Source organism: Amphiura filiformis, chromosome 3 (genome assembly GCF_039555335.1).
Source record: "Amphiura filiformis chromosome 3, Afil_fr2py, whole genome shotgun sequence".
Lineage (NCBI taxonomy): Eukaryota > Metazoa > Echinodermata > Ophiuroidea > Amphilepidida > Amphiuridae > Amphiura > Amphiura filiformis.
This window is the reverse complement of record NC_092630.1, coordinates 30,384,378-30,404,004: the sequence shown is the minus strand read 5'-3', so window position 1 is coordinate 30,404,004 and position 19,627 is coordinate 30,384,378. Positions and strand designations below refer to the sequence as shown.

General features: G+C 37.5%; 1 protein-coding gene across 7 annotated transcripts in view; it reads left to right on the top strand.

The window, feature by feature from the left end:
• LOC140148341 (uncharacterized) overlaps window positions 1-19,627 on the top strand; it is a 116,254-nt gene that overhangs the window by 50,241 nt on the left and 46,386 nt on the right. For 3 of the 7 annotated variants that reach the window (XM_072170258.1, XM_072170256.1, XM_072170262.1), the window contains exons 15-20: window positions 521-685; window positions 4,801-4,908; window positions 6,386-6,508; window positions 10,082-10,189; window positions 13,132-13,236; window positions 18,099-18,203. In XM_072170258.1, the coding sequence (XP_072026359.1) occupies window positions 521-685; window positions 4,801-4,908; window positions 6,386-6,508; window positions 10,082-10,189; window positions 13,132-13,236; window positions 18,099-18,203 (714 nt within the window). The remainder of the gene's footprint in view (window positions 1-520; window positions 686-4,800; window positions 4,909-6,385; window positions 6,509-10,081; window positions 10,190-13,131; window positions 13,237-18,098; window positions 18,204-19,627) is intronic. The other 4 variants (XM_072170260.1, XM_072170257.1, XM_072170259.1 and 1 more) reach the window with 3 other exon arrangements.

Genomic DNA, 19,627 nt, shown 5'->3' with positions numbered 1-19,627 from the left:
CATTGTCAATAATATTTTTAAAGGCCGATATCTCACTTTCCAATTTTATAATACCATAACTTACGACCTCAATATCTTCAGTTAGTAATGTCCGATTTCATTGGGAAAAACGGTATTGTGGAGCAAAATATCTCTATAATTAAGATATGTAAAAACCTCAAAATTGATAACCTGGCCCAAAGTGTCACCTTTTGACATGTCACGTCACATTTATTCTTGTGCAAAGATTGGTGAATAAATATATTTAAATGAAAGCTTGAACCATATTTTGTATTTGTTCTTAAAATTACAAAAAAATGACTTGGGCGATTAGCGTAGCAGGCTGACGATAGAATTGATGTTGAGTCAACTTCGGTCCAGCTGCTAACACATGTGACCCTGGTATGAAATCAAGCTGTGCAGTTGTCCAACAATACAGCTGCCCCAGCTGGCTGCCCCACTAGACTTAATGACCAATTTTGTGAAGTTGGTAAGAGGTTTTCCATTTATACCATGATGATTATTCTTCCCGTTTATACAGAGAATCCATGCAGAGTCAACCTCGGTCCAGATGGAGCTGCTAACACGTGTAACCCTGGTATCTGTACCGTTGTCCAACCATATGCGGCTTATCCAAGCAGTCAAGCTTTCGCAAACTTTGTTTGCAGCTGCCCCGCTGGACTTGGTGGGCAATTCTGTGAAATTGGTAAGAGCTTTTTGTCGCTATCATCACAAATGAGGTCTAGACTAATTCCTGGGTTTGGTACCGGGGGGGGGGCACTTAACACAAATTACCATATACGGGTATACTCCCCTGGAAAGACCTCCCTTTTTGGAGTTCGCAGCTCCGAAAGAGTAAAGACCCCTATTTGGCCAAAATAGAGCTCCGAAAGACACCTGTTTTGATTGTTCACAGCTCCAAAACCCGGAGGGGGTACTCACATGTAAATGGGGTATGGGTATGTGCGGCGGTCAAGGGTCCCTTTTTCAGGCTCCCCGGCAGTTCCTTAAGACCCACATTTGGATCATGCTCCAGTTCCTTGAGCCTCAAACTCTGGCAATTGTAGCTCTTTAGCCACAATTTGGAAAATTTTGGAAATTTTTAGCTACAAAGCCTATAATTTAGCCCAATTTTAGCTCACAAGACCCACCAAAAATGTTGAAATTTCAGTTCATCGAGCCCCTATTTTCCCCAAAATCAGTTTTTAGTTCCCCGGGCTCCAAAAGTCCCCATTTTACTTGTTCGTAGCCCGGTTCGCAGATCCAAAAGACCCACCGCCTCAAAATTCCGGGGAAACATACCCACCAAATTTGTTTGATGTGCCCCCCGGGGTTTGGTACCCCTTTATATAAAAGGGCATTAAAGGGTTGAATTTAACACCAGATTTGATTTTTAACAGTGCTCAGCTATTCCCCATTACTGATTCAAGATCCTCTCTGATTGAGAGGAAAGGGTGCTGCATTAATTATGTGTACCCCTGAGTGGTGACCCGGTTGGTCGTGCCAAAATATCCTAAATTGTCTTATCATAAAATGCTTTCCTGCACCTTTTTAGGTCGTAATATAGAAACGGTATCCAAAACATCTGTGCCAAAAATTGTTTGCCCCCCCCCCTTCGCCCTTTCGATTTTCATTATCTGAATCAATATATTATTGAAAAATAACACTTTGGTGTTTTGCAAAAGTTCATTCTACAAATCATATACTTTGAAAACTTGCTTAATTTATTGTTGTTAATGAGGTATGTACGTTTTACAAAAGTGTTGTTGTTTGAGCCCTCTTAACATAACTCAAGAACCACAGGACCTACAAAAGTATATCTGCGATATTAGAATTGTTCTACACGCTCGCTATGAATTGAGCAATGCAATTTTTGCTAAAGCTCACTACCATTCGCAAGATGCTGTGAATTACTTTGTTTTTGCTGCTTCAACCAACAATACATCGTATGCGTATACCCTTAAACGAGCTAATAAAATGCATTGACAATGGCGCTGGAATGAAATAGTTTTTTGTTTTGTTTTATATAAACAAATCAGTGACTAACATTATTGCTTTAATTCATATTAATATTTAAGAGTAATACCTATTTAAACGACAGTTTCCTGGATTCTTTTACAATAAGATATTCCTTGTAATGTCGCTGATACCATACGTTAAGAAAATCGTAAAATCTGACCGATACTATAATTGTTGTCAACTTTTGAGCAACTGCATAATGTTCAAATGTAATCTATATCTTCTCAATAAAAAAGTTCCCGAGCAGGTGATGGTAATCTTTCTCTGACAAAAAGAAATTGCTCTTTGCTTAATTAACATGTATGATTTAAAAACGTGCCTCTAATTTATCAGTGGAAGTACAAGTATGCGATACTATCGTCTGTCAAAATGGCGGAGTTTGTGAGCAGTTCGGCGGATTAGTTGCAAATTGCAACTGTGAAAACACAGGGTATACGGGCTCTTATTGTGAGCAGGAGCGTAAGTAAAAGTTGCAAGCTGTTGACACTATCTCTTGACTGCTTCACTGTCTGTTTTTGTTACTTGTGCGTATTTCTCTCTGCAATTCCGTGGATCTTTGTCTCTTATCAGTTATTTGTTCTAATTACTTGCATTTCTTTATATTGTGTCTTTCTGAATCCCTTATTCTAAATCCAACTAATTCCTGATTTTTGCTTCCCCGGTTATGGGTTTACACTACCCCCTTCCTGTCAAACGGTCACATACACACGCTCGTGGAAAACAAGTGGTGATCAAAATAATCCATTTCTTTTCTTTTCTTGACACCCCTCCCACTGAAATAAAACAACAACAACCCACTACCGTTATTTAAGTATCCTATACTTTAACCGCTAACTCTAATACCGTTGATTAGTATTACTTCACAACTATAGTGCTGTACGTTGTCTCCAGTTTTGCAGTTTAGCATTTCCACAAAATTCCACCCAAATCCTTACACCTCTTTCAAATGGCTCCATGACCATCATCATTGACATCGCCCCTCATGCTGTAATACAACCGCCTCTCTTTGATTTGGAACATTGAAACTGCCGCGACGATTTTCAACTGCAACTTTACCAGGGTGTTCTTTTCTATCTATTTAATTGCTCTGTTCTGTTTCTCCACTATTCGCAGCTCTTGATATCCCGTTGTGTCTTCTGTTTTCTGTGCTTCAGATCAACTTTTTCATCTGCATTCGCCATTGACTGTCAACATGTTCAGAAGACATGATAATTGGTGCAGCTGCTGCTGTAAAATGAATGTAAAGAGGATGCTACTATTAAAGACGATATCCCCACAAATAGTTCAATCATTGATTGGCTGTTTTCATGTTTTCTCTATGTATTTCAAGATTTTCCTATCCTTTTCATCAAATTGCAATCCATCAGCCGTTTTCGTACATTTGCATACAACGTTCATGTATTTTTAGCATACATGATCGTTTATTTGTACGAGTACCTTTGCATGAGCTACATACATCGTCGATTGTTAGTGTTATATCAGAGGATGATTTAAGCACTACCCAACACCCCACTGGGTTAACTGTGCAGTGAGCAGAGCTGTATGAGTAACATGACACCACTGCTCTGCTATACTGCATAGACATGCATGGTAAAATTTGAATTTGCACTGCTATATTTACAATAAAAACACTGTTAATTTGCCGGTCGATTTCACATTTTATGTTATCTACAGAAGGTGTGAATTATCCTTCATACACACATCACTTTTGTTCTGAAATTTTTTTTTGCACAGAGTTCTATGGAATTTGAAAAGTTAAGTGGCAGTTGAAACTCCTGTGATAACACTTTTGCAGTGCATGATGGGCTTCCTTAAATCATCCTCTGGTGTTATATGTACCCGTCTAGATATACATTTGTACGTCATACAATTAAAACATGAAGGGTATTAATCACCAAACATTGGCGTTGCCTACAGTTCAGGCTAAAGAATGCTCGACTATAAGCCCAATCGCCATTGTGACTTCCGGTTTTTGAGAGCACTTTTAGGACACTTTGACCTCTGACATATCGGGGAAATTTCTCTAATTATTATTTATTTATCTATTATTGTAAAAATGTTATCATTAAAAATGTTTAAATAATTAATTTATACAACAAATATATTTTTTTGATTTGTTTTTATTCTAGTAAAACTTTTTAAAATTATTTTTGTATGCACAAAACCAATATTTCTGATAGGTCAAAGGACAAAGTGTCCTAAAAATGCAAAAACTGTCCCACAATGCATTGCAAACTTCTAATGCCGATTTGGCTTATTAGGCGACGAAAAAAACCCTTGTTCTACGGGCGGTCGGGTCTTTCAAGTAGGGTCGGTCGGTCGGGCCTTTTTTTTTTCCAAAATGACCCCAAACATCAACAAAATGTGGGAAATACAAAAAAAATTGTTCCTGATATTTTCGAAATTTAGGTCGGCATTCAATTGTACAGGAAAAGATTGTTTCCCAAATTTCAGAAAATCTGGGTCGGTCGGGCCCGTAGAACAGGGTTTTCTTTCTTCGTCGCCTATTCCGATGTACTCTTTGATAAACATGCTTACATTCGTTTTTGCAACATTGTCTTTGAACAATAAAACATTTACATCATACCATGTTTAAAAAAAGAAAGAAGGTAAACCCCACGGAGTAAACCCTTGTCCAAGCAAAAAGATCTTGTGAGAACAAAGTGAAATCCAGTTGTTTTACTTCAGAGGCGAATTATTTTGTTTATCACTTATATCACGATATCATTTTTGTATTTTATCCACTAAATTGAAGTAGACATTATAATTTGTTTAATGTTTTAATGCATTGTATTTTTTCAGTAACATGTAACCCAACTTGTGTAAATGGTAACTGTGTGTACAATACCGCATCATCTGCTACCATTTGTCAGTGCTTCCCAGGTTATATTGGCCCTGATTGTAATACTCGTAAGTATTATTTTATTTCTTCTGCTACGAAGTGTCTATTTATGATTGATATGTACCAACAATTTATAACACTTTTGTTTAATATATAATTGTTTTTTAAAGAGTAAAATAGGACATTTTTAGTGGGTAATGGTGCAAAAACAACGTTGCGGGCGCCCCAAAAAGGAAAAGTGTGTAGAGATGATATGAGGAAAAATTCATTTTGTCGACATTGTGCGATGATAGCTAACAACTTTCGCGCAAAGTTGTGTTGAGGCAATAACAATATTTGCGTGGGGCTTTAACCCCATGAGCACTACCTGCCGATCTAACATTGCCTCTGATTAGTAAATTACGTGATATCTTCACTTTAATCACCAATCAGAATGGAGCTTTGCCAATTATTCACCCCAATTTGCGTGGTGAAATTATTCTAACAATGTTGCTGATTGGTCCAATTGATAATGAAAACTTCTTTTTTGACCAATAGGCAGATAGTTCTCATGGGGTGAAGAAAATAGCTACCCGAAAATTTGTTGGAACAGATATCTGTAAGGCTTGCACGTCACACTGTTAACATTATCTTCCCAAGGCCGGTACTTCGGCATTGAAATAAAGAATGCTTCTAAATTTATATACATGTATATCTTTAAATTATATATACGCTTAACATGTGTTTGCTTTATTCAATGTCTTTTTAAATGTAATATAATAATGATACCTAACACGCTATTAATACAGCTTGCAAGCTGGGTTACCGGGGGAGAGGTTCTTCGAAAAAATTTGTGACGTACGTACCAATTAGACTTTTGGATGCTGATTTTCTCTATACCTGCTTTTTAATGTTCTGCAACCCATCAGTATCATAAAAAGCACCAAGTTGCCACTCGTAATTCACCACATGCGCCCCCATTCGGTTTAAATGCGACAGTCGTCATAGCGCGTTGAATTGTGGGGAATTGGTCGACAAGCCAGACCCGGAAGTAAATATCACCAAGCACTCGCACGTAATTTCGCATTCAGTTGTCACAAATACAATACATAAACATACGCCATTGTCGGTTTAAAATGTTATTATGATGTTACAAGCGAATGTACACTAAAACAGCAATTTTACTATAATATATAGTAGATCCATTTACTATCTATTGATGACACGGCATCCTTCGTGGAGCTGTTTTCAACATCTTTATTGTCACACATCCAATGGCAGCTAGAACGGCGATGTTGACTCTGGAGGTCAAAAATTGGACTGCCAAGAGCAACCGCTGGCGGCGCATCGTATTGTGAAACGCGAGAATTGGGCACATTGGTTTTCACTTAAAACCGCCCCGGGAAACCGCCCACCTATTGATCTACCAAAATCATTGAAAAGGTACAACTCAAGTTCAATCAGGGAGAACCTCCTCCGGGCTGGGTGTGGTGTAATAATAGTGTATGTATAATTCTAATCACATTATATGTTACGCCTTGTGTTCCTGTCACGCATTTATACTAGTGGATTTGTGCCAGAATGTTGTCTGTCAAAATGGCGGATTTTGTGAGCCTCTCAACGGTGATGCCGAAGTTGTAGTATGTAATTGTGCAAACACGGGGTATATGGGATTACAATGTGAAATTCGTAAGTATAGAGAAAACCAAGCACAATTGCGCGAAGTCTTCTTTCCTTCTTTTGTGTCCCTTCTTCATTTAGTCTCCGTCCTAGCCGATTTATGCTCCTTCGTCACTAAACATAAGTCTGGCAACAACCTGGCAAAATAACGATCGCTGATTAGTTAAGGGCTGGGGTATGAACGTTTGGACAGTATTTATTTTGGGACATTAGAGCACATCAGACATATCGAATTGCATTCTAAATACGAAGAATGTCATTCTGATATCAAATAATTTTGATTTTTTGAAATTCGAAATTTAATACACATTTTATGGCAAATCATTGAAAATTGATATTTTTGATATTTAACAGTACTTGAAGTAAACTTTATAAATCTGATGATTTATACTTGAAGTGTATGTAGGTGGGATGAAAAGCCGACGATCAATTGAAAATTTTGACCTTTCGTATTGAAGATATGGATTTTTCCCAAAACACCAAAAAAAATTAGGTCTTTTTGGGAAAAAATCCATATCTTCAATATGAAAGGTCAAAATTTTCAATTGACCGTCGGCTTTTCCTCCGTGCTACATACACTTTAAGAATATATCATTAGATTTATATGATTTACTACGAGGACTGTTATATATCAGAAATTTGAAAAACATCAAATTTTTATAATTTGTCATAAAATTTGTATTATATTGTGATTTTCAAAAATGAAAATTATTTTATATCAGAAAGACATGCTTCGTATTCAGAATGCAATTCGATAGGTCTGAGGTGGTCTCATGTCCCACAAAAAATACTGTCGAAACGCAATAAACGCTCATTTTAGATCCCTTAATGAATTTGAATTAATTTCCAATGACATACATATAAAAAATCTTTCAATTGGCTGAATGGAACCACGCGACTGCGGAACAAGCAAGTAACTTGTGTAGAAGCGGTGAGAGCAGCGACTCTAAAATTTAAATTAACCACCCAGATTTAAGAGGCTTACCTGAATTACATTATGCCGTTACATTGAGCTAACTTGAAAACCGCACACAGAAAGTGAATCGACAACCGGGATCGACAATTATATAGGGTCGATTGGTACATGATATTGATATCGATAACAAATGAACATTGTACTCGTAGTCGCCGCACACTCTCTCACCATCTATGGGGTTGTCAATCAACTACTGTACTCAACGTCTATTTATGGCCTCCCAGTTGAGAATTAGGTTTGAGTTTAGCGGCCAGTCAGAAAAGGCATACTTAGAGTGTGTTGCTAGACTGTTTGTTTTGATGATGGCAAGGCGCATAAATCGGCAGGGACCCAGACTTCTTCATAGTCCTATGCATGCACGAACTTACTTCCGAAGTATCTGCTTATTTTCAACTGACTATAGAGGAATCCAAATACACGCATCCCTACACCTGACTAGCAGCCTTTAGGTGGGTCCCCGCCGGCTGCAATGCATCCAAAATGTGAAATGATTCGGCCTTGGTGGAAATTTTAAACTGCATTCCATCACCCGTTTTACACCTTCCGCGAAAACACAGGTAGACAAAAGATTGATTTAAGTTTACAACACAATACAGTTCTCAACCGTTGTGCAAATAAAGCCGCCTTACACCTAGATAAGGTCGAGGAGGGTTAATAGAATAATACTATAGAGATAATTCCGCAGGTAATCCCGTCGCATGTATTCATAGATGTACAAATGGATGAACAAAAGGACTATATGTATGAATAGATGCGATAGGATTACCTCTATTGTATATATTATTATATTAACCCTCCTCGTCTTTGCATCTTCTCCAGGTGTTAATAGGCGGCTTTTATTTGCACAATCGGGAGCTCAATACCCCAGGTTGGTGCTAGCGGGAAACCAAAGATGGCCGACCAAATCCTGACCATGACTTGGCTCGTTGGATTCGTCTATACTAGTTCTCATATCAGCGTATAGTTCCTTTCCTTGAACCAAATAAAATATAACTTTATAGTGGGGATGAATGCAGTGCATGTTTCGGAAGGAGTGTTCCTGCCCGTCACCACACACCAGCACCCCACCACCCAGCCCACAACTCTGCAAAGTGTCCTGCGGCTTGTGCGAAGCACACTATAAATCACTTCAGCAAAAACAAAAAACAAAGACAAAACAAAAACAAAAACAAACAAACAAAAACGAATGTGGACTTTGTGAGGGATTTTTTTATAGAATGCTTCTTTTTTTCGGTTTGTATAGAATGTTTATATTTCCCCGTTTGTACAGAACGTTTTTGGTTGTTTTTACAGAATATTTCTGGTTTAATAAAACGAAGAAACACTTTTTAACGGGACACCCGTAAAATAACAGAAAATTGTTGGATATTAAAAGCTAAGCTGAGACTGTATTTCGTTTCATGTATCAACATTAAACATGGTTGTTGGATGCTAATTATGTGATGCGATCAAGCAAAATCTGTCGGAACTCGGAACTATTACATTTTTCGTTTCTTATAGGATAGTAAAACGCATTTACAAATCTGGAATTTGCAGAAAACACCATTGAAATTGAACAACCAGTTTCAAAGATATGAGCAATTAAAGAGTTTCCAAAACAACAGGAACAAAAGGAAATATTTCTCAAAATCAATATTTCCGAGTTCCAACTGATTTTGCTTGATCGCATCACAATATGATACCGTATTTTGTGTAGAAACAGAGAAGATGTTTCTCATCTTCTTTGGTAGAACATGTCAATAATATAGGATAGAAATAGTGAGCATGGTGGTGGAAGCATTGGGGGCATATTTTGTACCGGTGGTGATACTGGCGCGCACAAAAAATCAGTAAAGTGTTTGTTTATTGAATTAGTTTGTAAGTGAAGCTTTTGAGTTGAAGGACAAATTAATCAGGGTTGCGAAACCTGTGGTTTGGTAACCCAAATGGGTGACTTTTGAACAATTTCCCTGAGACTTCCCATAGGAATATAAGTGTCTTACAAAATTGAAAATTTATTATGATTGTTCTGAGACTGCATTTCAAATTGCGCTGCATCAGGTGAAATTGCACCACAGCTTTGAAAATGGGGTGCACCCCAAGGTAACAAAATTAACTCAAACATTGAAATTGCATCTGACCTTCTCAATTGTAATTCTAAATGACAATATCCTCTCACCTCACTAATCACATTAAATAGAACATTTAAAAAAAATTATATAAAATATCAGTACCACAAAAGACAGTGGCCGCGAAAGACGGTGACCGCGAAAGACGGGTGACTGCTAGTAATTATAACTTCTATTTTTTGAGAACAATTGACCTTTTCGGTAAATTCCATAAGCCTTTGCGAGTACACATGACATGTCGTCATTTGCACACTATTAGCATATAATAGTCATCGATTCATTTTGGGAGCTTTGTTTCATTAACGTGGGTTATCCCATTTTGCTAAAATTGCACATGTCTGTAAAATATAGCAGTATAAATTCAAGTTGCAAATCGATGAAACAATGTACGTTTATTTTCAGCAGTTCAGTAGGACTGTATGGGAAAAACTGATTTTGATTCCTATCATTTTACTTGAACGCATCATAAAGGCATCTGATCTATTTTCTTTGTTTCAGCTTCGTGTAATCCGCCTTGTCAAAATAACGGAGTCTGTCAAGTTGTGGGCGGATTTGGAACTTGTGATTGTACGAATATACCATTTACTGGATTCACTTGTGAAACTCGTAAGTAGAAGCAATGCTGTGTTTTTTTAAGGATTATTAAGCTCATGAGTTCTCATATGGCTGTTCCATAGAGTCATAGCCACATAATTGCCTACAAATAGAGTACCACTTACAGAGACGTAGAAATAATTTTGATTTCGATCTTTTAATGGTGCCACTAGCTATGAAAGGCTGAAATTTCAAGCTTGGTTAATGTGGCCTGCTTGTCGCCGTGTTTGTATAGCATTTCCAAAAAGAATGTGCGTACATGTTTTGCTTATTTAAAAAATATTTTAGAAAACTAGAAATGTTTAACATTGTATTTAATTACCAGAGCTACTATGCCCCAAGCCTTAGCAAACGTAAAAAAAAATGCCAGGAAGTGTATTAATTGTGTAGGGGAACTTGGGGGGGGCAAATAGTCCACATTCACCCTTTACACAAAAATAAACAATGAAGAAACAGGTCTAATATGGGTAGACGTTCGCCTTTCGTATCTCTTTCCTTGTTGGAAAGGTATAACGTTGAGGAGATAGGAACATGTACAGAAGATCCGGGACCTACTCTGCCATGTTTGGCTGAGTAACGGTACATGAACACGGTCTTTTGTGCCTATGGAAATTAGTCATTGTGTAAAGCTGTGTTTATACCCAGACTGAATCATTGTCGCTAACTACACAAGTTATGTGTGCAATTTTAGAGAACGTTGACCGACAGAGGGTGTCAATATAGGCCTACATGTCGCTTTCGAAAAACAGCGAATCATGCGCATGCTCAGCAGGCAAATACGACGGCGATTTAGTACACTGACCATGCGTGCGATTCAGGTTTCTCCAAAAGCGATTGAGTATAAATGCATCTTTAGAAATGACCGGCGATTGTGTGTTCTCAAGTGGGTTTTATCATGTTAATTAGTGACCTCGATCAAGCATTGAAATGCTGTCATTTTTGTACTGGATCGTTCAAGCATCTCCAACAAATTTTTCAATGTAAGTGCCTCTGGCCCTAGTAGAAGTAAAAACGGATACTATGGCCAGAGTTCTAGGGCTAAATATGGGTAGACCTAATACACTATAGAGGGTATTCAGTATCGAAGTTACGTAATGTTACTATGTCAACGGGATCACGCGCTAGAGTAATGAACCACGATCGAAATGATCACCACATAAAGTATATGGCACTCGAAGGCATACCAAAGTAGCGTGATCCGGTAACCAAGAGAATTACGTAACCACTTCGATGCTGAATTCATTGATTGATGTGATTTCTCATGCATACAATTCCTCCACGTAGGCTGTTTAGCTTATTCGGGAAAGCGGCCTCTTGAAATGATATCCCAGTGACCTTGATGTTATTACAGTAATTCCCACATACAATGTTCAACACAAAGTGAACAATGCTATGGCTTGGAGGACAAACAAACCAACACCGCCAAATTCAACTGACGTGTATACAACGTGGAAAGCTATGGGGAATTCAACACTCGCTGTCTGATCATACATTTATTTTGTTTATGGTTCGAGTAGCGGTTACTTAGCAGCTCTTGTTCCGCTTGGGTTTATTGCATACACTCTATAACCTTACTCTCGTCCCGTATTTAACTGGTACATCGATGTCTGAACAAATACCAACACTACCTCTATATCACACTTCTTCTTCTTTAAGCGTAGACTATCTGTATCGATATAAATGTAAGCAATTCTAGGAAAACGTTGATTTATTATCAGTATTTCACTTGCGCAAAAAACTATCGGGTCAACTATCAAACTCTAAAAGTAGTTCACAGAGGGCAGCATAGCAGAAATGTAGCAAGAAAACATTAGATCTGGACCATTGCCCCGTGGACCATTTGCGTCAAGTTCCCCTATAATTGCACGAGCACGCACTCTGCGTACTACTCGCAGTGCTTTGGGACGCATTCGCGTTGCATAGGATTGATTTATTTTTCTTGCGGGTTGATGTATTTATAATAAGTTTTGTTCACATTTTCCAACATATTTAGTAATAATTTAGGCCAAGTAAAAATAACAATATGTTTCTCGTCCGGGTTTTTGAAAATTAGGAGAATGAGGGGCTTTTTATTTTCTATTTTTTATTGGAAAACTACGCTAAATACCTGTATTTGGCACCATATTTTGGGTATTCGACATACAGATTGATTTTTATTCTGTTCTTTTATTCTGAGGTAGGCCCCTCTAGTGATCACAAAACCCTTCTGAAATGATATATTATGCATTTACAAAGTCGTAAAATAAGTTTCAACTTCTGAAACATCTTTGTCAACAAGTTATTACTGAAAGTTTACAAAATAAAAAGAAATTTGAAAAATCTTCAAAAAAGGAAGAGGGCGCGGACGAGAAACATGTTTTTTTTTAATCGGCCTTATTATAAAAAAATAGCAAAAATCACGGGATTTTTTATCTTGGATGAAATAGGTTAATAACTGCGTATTAATTGTTACACGAGAAATTGCACAGACAATTATTGTCAGTATTTTATTCTGGGACAAACGTTTGTCCCACGTATACAGTGACGTACCCAGGCCGCTCCTACCCGACAGGCTGGAGAAAGGTGAATTTTGCCGCCCCTTCATCAACAGCCCGAAAAAGTTGACCCAATATTTTTTGAATGGTTTGAAAAAGTAAAGAGTTAAAATGTATTTTCAATTTTCTTAAAAATTCTTTTTGCCGCCCCTTCTTCTTATGCCGCCTTTTCCTTTTTGCCGCCCCTGCTTTGACCCCGTTGTCGCGTGCCTACAAAGCCTCCCTCAATATACATGTACGCACAATAGATAATTAAGGGACCGATCAATAAATTAAATTCTGTAAATACAATGCCTTGGAGTCAGAGTGATCCTAAAATACTGGTGAGGTATGAAGTTATTTCGAATAGATCATATTCTGTCCGAAATGAGACATTTGGTGTTGCAATACAAATTGCCAATTTTATATCATTTATGATAGCTGTGTGCACACCGTTTTGCCAAAATGGCGGTGTATGTGTAAGTGTCAACGGTCAACCTATATGTCAGTGTCCGACAGGATTTACCGGAAATGTCTGTAGCATTCGTAAGTATAATGCATGCATGTTGATTATATATTGTATAGATGTAGCCTATAATTATAATGGGTGCATGTTGTTGACTATATGATAAACACATAGGAATGATTTATTTGCTTTTTACCACAATCATAACAAAACACAGAAAGCCGCTTAGGTGTTATAGAGATAGTCTTCTAAGGGTCCTACCCTTATGCATGGCGATATATTCTTTTCACTGATCGTAGCCTGGAACACTTAGCTTTATAGATGAGTTGACTTTTGACTTCATTGCCTGGCAGTATGCGCGCGCATCATCATACTTTCCATTGTTTTTTTTGCCAGCAGGATGCGCGCGAATCATATTTAGTTGTGGGCTCGTTTTTAAAACTACCGCCACATCACAATAAGGTCATTGCACAGTGTAGTGCTTGAATGGAGTTCGCTCAAGCATATCGATATACCAGTCCCATGCCTTTGTGGATAAACATTGAAGTCAACTCATCTATAGACCACTTGACGTCATTCCCGGCAGTATGAGCGCGAATTATGGCAATTTCTATTGTTCTTTGCCCTGCAGTGTGCGTACGCCATCGTAGTTTGCTCAGGGCACGTGCATTTTAAATCGCCCACCACATTTCATACAAGTACAAGAAAGCCATTGAACAATGGAGCGGTTCATATAAGCATATGTCGATATACCAGCCCTTCGCTTATGTTGATAAACAATGATGTCAAGTGCTCTATAGAACACGCGTCACGAATTTCAACTAACATATACATACTAGTGCACCTGTAGCTGACGGTGAGGGCTATGTACAGGGTGTCCCCCAAAAAAGAGGCCCCACATTGCGCCCTCTTTTTCTCCTATTTCTGAAACGTTGATCAAATATATTTTGGTATGTAAAGAAACCCTAAATCGTTAGCTTTAATAAACCAAAACAATTCTTTCAATCTACTCACAATTTTTGAAGATATGCCCTCTTTAAGAAATGTGCCCGTTTTTCACTCTGTCCACGGATGAGGTTTGGCTTCATCAAAGATTTAAACGAAACACACGGTTAATGACATGGATAGATAATAGCATTAGTCTTGGGAAAGCATTCACTATAAGCGAGGATCACCAGCTAGCTTAAAACATCTTCGCAACCCCGTATTACTGCTGCATTCGCAAGTATCCGGCGCACAAGGCCTTAAGGATGGTACGCAACGCAATTATTGCAATGCGAACTAGGGCTGAACACCTGTATTCGTCACGGAGGCAACCAGGTATAAGGCAGAGCAGCACAGTAAACTCACTTCAAAAGAACCAAAGACAAACTAAACAGTCCTTTTCAGGGCTACCTTTTATTCCAAAAAGAGAAATGACTTATGTTGTCAATAAAAAGAAAGCAAGAAACGAGAAAAACATAAGTAATTGCAAGTATAGCAAAAGAAGTCCCATCCCACATCAATTTCGCCCAAATTAATGACACTTAACAAAATCCATAACCCATAGACCCACCGGTAAAGCCCATTCCCTTAAATAAAGTTGTTATTTTATAAAGTTATCATCGAGGAATGTTTTATATTCATGCATGGTATATGCACTTTTCAATCTTTGAAGTAGCCAAACCTCCTCCTTGGACAGAGTGAAAAACGGATACATTTCTTTAAAAGGACATATCTTCAAAAGTTATGAGCCGATTGAAATAATTGTTTTGGTTTATTAAAGCTAACGATTGAAGGCTTCTTTACATACCAAAATATATTTGATCAACTTTTCAGAAATAGGAGAAAAAGAGGGCGCAATGTGGGGCCTCTTTTTTTTGGGACACCCTGTAGCTGTGACAGCACTGGCAGCATGATAGCAATACTGTTTGGCCCCTGAAAACCCTTTCGACTTTTGACATGTTCCCGTCATATTGAGGATTCTTTTTACTACGTTTAAGCTCAATTGGGCATACTTTTGACCTCATAATGACCTTTGACCTCGAGTGACCACGATATGGAGTTGCAGTTTACAGCAATCAATGGTCATTACACAAGCACGTAAAACCCGCTATTAGAGAGTTTGCGAAATGAAGTTTGAAAATTTACTTCAAATGGAACGGCAACTTCAGAAATATCGATTGGATTTCTTGCTCAAATTTACTCCAACGCGAACGTATGCTTGGTTACTGCTTAAACTCGGGACATGTGTATCAATGTGCGTTCAAAAGAAGGGCATGTGTAAGAGCTTGTAACTGACTGCATCAAAATGTATCTCTTTTGTTTAGTCAAGTGGTTATTAGTCCCACTTCAAGACAAAAGACTCTATCTTAGGCGCTTCGTTTGAATAAACATGAATGAACTCTTCCCCTTGAAGTGGAAGTCATGGCAAAACTTCGTTTCGCAAGCTGAATTTGTGTACGTCATGAGCATACACAAAAGTATATACCAAGCGTGACGTTTGGACAAACATTATTTTAATCTAATTCAATCAGTAATTTCCAGCAACATGTGGCATGTTTTTACCCAAATTAAATTTCCAATAATTGTCTTTCAACTAAATAATACATAAAAGGTAATTATGTAGTCTATGAGAAATGCGGAAACTATTGTTCTTAAATCGACGTATTTTCAATCATAATTTACGGCTCACTATAGATTTTCGCGTTAACCACGACTTCCAGAGGCTTTAATGGCAGAGCGGTTTTGAAAACATAATCCTCTATAATCCTCTAGACGTTGAAGTTTCTGCTTTTGAACTGCTTTCGCAATCTCTCTAATAATTGACATGCTACGGCAAAAAAACATAATCCTTGTTGAGTGATATCGCGAGTTCATTCATGTTTATTCAAACGAAGCGCCTAAGATGAAGATAGAGTCTTTTGTCTTGAAGTGGCACTAATAACCACTTGACCAAACAAAAGAGATACATTTTGATACAGTCGGTTACAATCTCTTACACATGCCCTCCTTTTGAACGCCCACATGTCCCGAGTTTAAGCGACAAGCCTTCAATTTTGCGAAACTTCATTTCGCAAACTCTCTATTAACCCTATGAACACTGCTTTTTGCTATCGGAAGTTAAAGAAGAAACGAAAAAGGAGAGAAGATGAACAAAGAAGTCACTTGGTACCCCCAGGATAGGAGCCTGAGACCCCTCGGGTGCCAAGCACGCGATCACCAGCCGGTGCCGTAGCCACAAGGGGTTGCGCTGACCCGGCCAGCGATTCCCTGAGCATATAACACTTGGCGTCATCGCATCACGTGGGATCCATGCATGCGCGATGGTTATCATCGTGGTATTTTGTGGTATTTATGGGTGTTAAAAGTTAATGCACACTTACTTAATCAATAAGGAATCGCTGAAATATAGGGGAAAGAAAGAATCACGCATCACACACTATAATAATGTTAAAAATACGAGGGTCATTCAAAAAAGTCTACCTCCTCCATCACATCTCTGTTATCTCACGTGCCAAGATATTGAAATTTCACATGATTATACTTAAATCTTGGTTACAAAATAAAAAATTGGTTGTTAAGATGTGTTGGTTAAAGTGAATACAGATTTGGTGCGTTAGTTAAAAACTGAAGCCAAAGGTTTATAGCATCATATTGTAGCTTTAGATAATCTCCATAAAAATGTTTATAACATGCGGTTGTCCAACTGCTTACTCAGGATAAATATTTTGTTCCTATTTGAGCTCTCTGACATAATTTGGGACTTAAATTAAAGCATGTTTTTTATGAAAAGAAAACATCGAAGGGTTCAACAGACACATAAATGTAAGTTTATTTTGCCAGATTTCGACTACACCACGTTTAAGGGTAATCGTAGTTAAGGGGGTACTACACCCCTGCCAAATTTTGTGCCTATTTTTGCATTTTTCTCAAAAACTATAGCGCATTGGTGACAAGTAAGATATGTATATTATAGGGGCAAGGACTACAACTACGGCACTGGAAATTTTATTTCAGCACAGACAACAGTTGTGGAGTTACAGTCAAAAATGAGGGAAACCAATATTTGATCAATAAATCAATAACTACTTGCCTTGAGTTACTGAATTTTCAGTGCAGTAGTTGTAGTCCTTGCCCCTATAATATACATATCTTTTCGGTTTTGTTGTCCAAAAGACACGATGCCCAGTAAAACTGTACTATCTACCAGTGTAAGATATTGATTGAATTATTTGAACAAAAATACAGCATTTTCAGAAATAAATTTTTAATGATTTCCACATTAGATGTGGGCAACCTTTTAAATCAAAATAAGCCTTTCTTTTCAGACCGTTTCTGACGCACCAAATCTACATTCACTTTAACCAACACATTTTAATAACCAAAATTCACATTTTAACAAAGTTAACAGAGATGTGACGATGGAGGTAGAACTTCTTGTATGACTCTTGTATTTTACAATGTAAACATAACATGCATCTATTAGGGTGATACATCAGGAACACTGCGTTTTGACCTGACCTACAGAATCTGAACATTTTGGATGTTAAGATGCATAACAACTGAAACTGAAAATCTATGGGTCTTTTCCACTATGCCTGTATAATAAATACTGCAAGCTTATTTCTTACATTCTTGCATGATGATTCGCTATTATTAACATTTATGTAGATTAACAAATATAAAAAATCAAATTATATTTTTTCCCTAAGTAACCAACGGTTTACTACCATGTTCCATTCACCTTCGGAATGGAATGGAATGGATACCAGTGTCAACTAACTTCGAAGCAATGGTATCCGGTTTATAACCATGATAACGCTCTGGCTCTCAGAGACCTAAGGGTGACATCAAGTACGAGTATATCATCTCGTTGTCAAGTCGGGTCCACTTTACATTATACTGAACAACATTCTTTCTGCTCATAACAGCTAAATAAGTATACGTCTTTATCTTTCAGCTGTATGTACGCCAGTTTGTCAAAACAGTCAATGCATTATTGGACCTTTCGGTACTCCAATTTGTGATTGCCCACAAGGGTACACTGGACCCGATTGCAGCATTCGTAAGTACAGCTTTAATAAGCCAAATCGCTATTGTAACTTCCGGGTTTTTTAGGACACTTTGCCCTTTGACCTATCTGGAAAATTCAGAAAAATTCGGGTTTTGTGCGTACAAAATATAATTTAAAATGTGTTACTAGAATAAAAAAAAACTAAAAAAACATTATTATTAAATGAATTAATTATTTAAATATTTTTAATGATAACATTATGACAATAATAAATAAATTATTAATAATTACAGCAATTTTCCCGATAGGTCAAAGGACAAAGTGTCCTAAAACTGCAAAAACTGTCCCACAATGCATTGCAAACTTCTAATGCCGATTGCGCTTATTAAGTTGAATTTTTAACGAACAAAATAATTATGTCATATAATTGAATACATGAATACAAAACCCACCCAAGTCCATGGGAAGTGATTTTGAGAGAAAAACACGTGTATCATTTTAATTCCTTCAGTTATATTTACCTGGTCAATATGGTAAGTTTTACGTGCAAATGAGTGGGTTAAACTGTATTAAGTATGACGATAAGCATTTCAGGGACTTCGTGGGGTTCATTTTAAATTTTGGACTTGGGTGGTTTTTTGAATCATATACAATGACAACAATATTTGAATGAGATTACCACTAGTAAGATAATACAAAATAAAGCACACAAGTATGTATAATGTTGATAAGCATTCTGCCATGTAATATAAACCACACACTTTCCTTTATTAAACCCATTTTTTTCAAAAGTCACTCTGAAGCAATGAAATGTGTTACAAGTGGACTTTTATACATACTGGATTTCAATCAATGTGTTACAGGACTCAAATCATGGACTTGGGTGGTTCTTTCATACATACTATTTTTCACATGCTCAATAGATAAATCAATTTGGCCACAGTATGGGCTTGGGTGGCTTTTGTATTCATATATTCAATTGGTAAACATGATTTGTCCATTATTTTTTCCTACTGATGATACCTATGCTATGCAGAAGTCACGACAAAACTATAGCATCCGATGATCCAAGTCGCCGGCTGAATCGCCACCAGTTGTATTCAATTCAGACAGATCAAAAAGATAATTGTTCATAGGTGCAGCGTTTGTCCAATTGCTACCAGTGTTGCATCACTCAGCGATTTTCCTCGTGCTGCGACTACTTGTGTGATATTTAGTGATACAAACTTTACATCCAGTCTTGCTATTAATGTAAAAGTGCTACCTCTACAGACGAATCCAATTTCATGCATTCCTACACCTCAATGGCAGCCATATTTGGGTCCCCGTCGGGTCCATCTCACCTAAAATGTGAAATGGTGCGGCCTTGGAGGGTATTTCAAACTGCATTCTATCACCCGTGTTACACGTATACAAAGAATGATGACAGTTTACAACACAAAAGAATCTAACATCGAATTTTAAGCGGCTTTAAT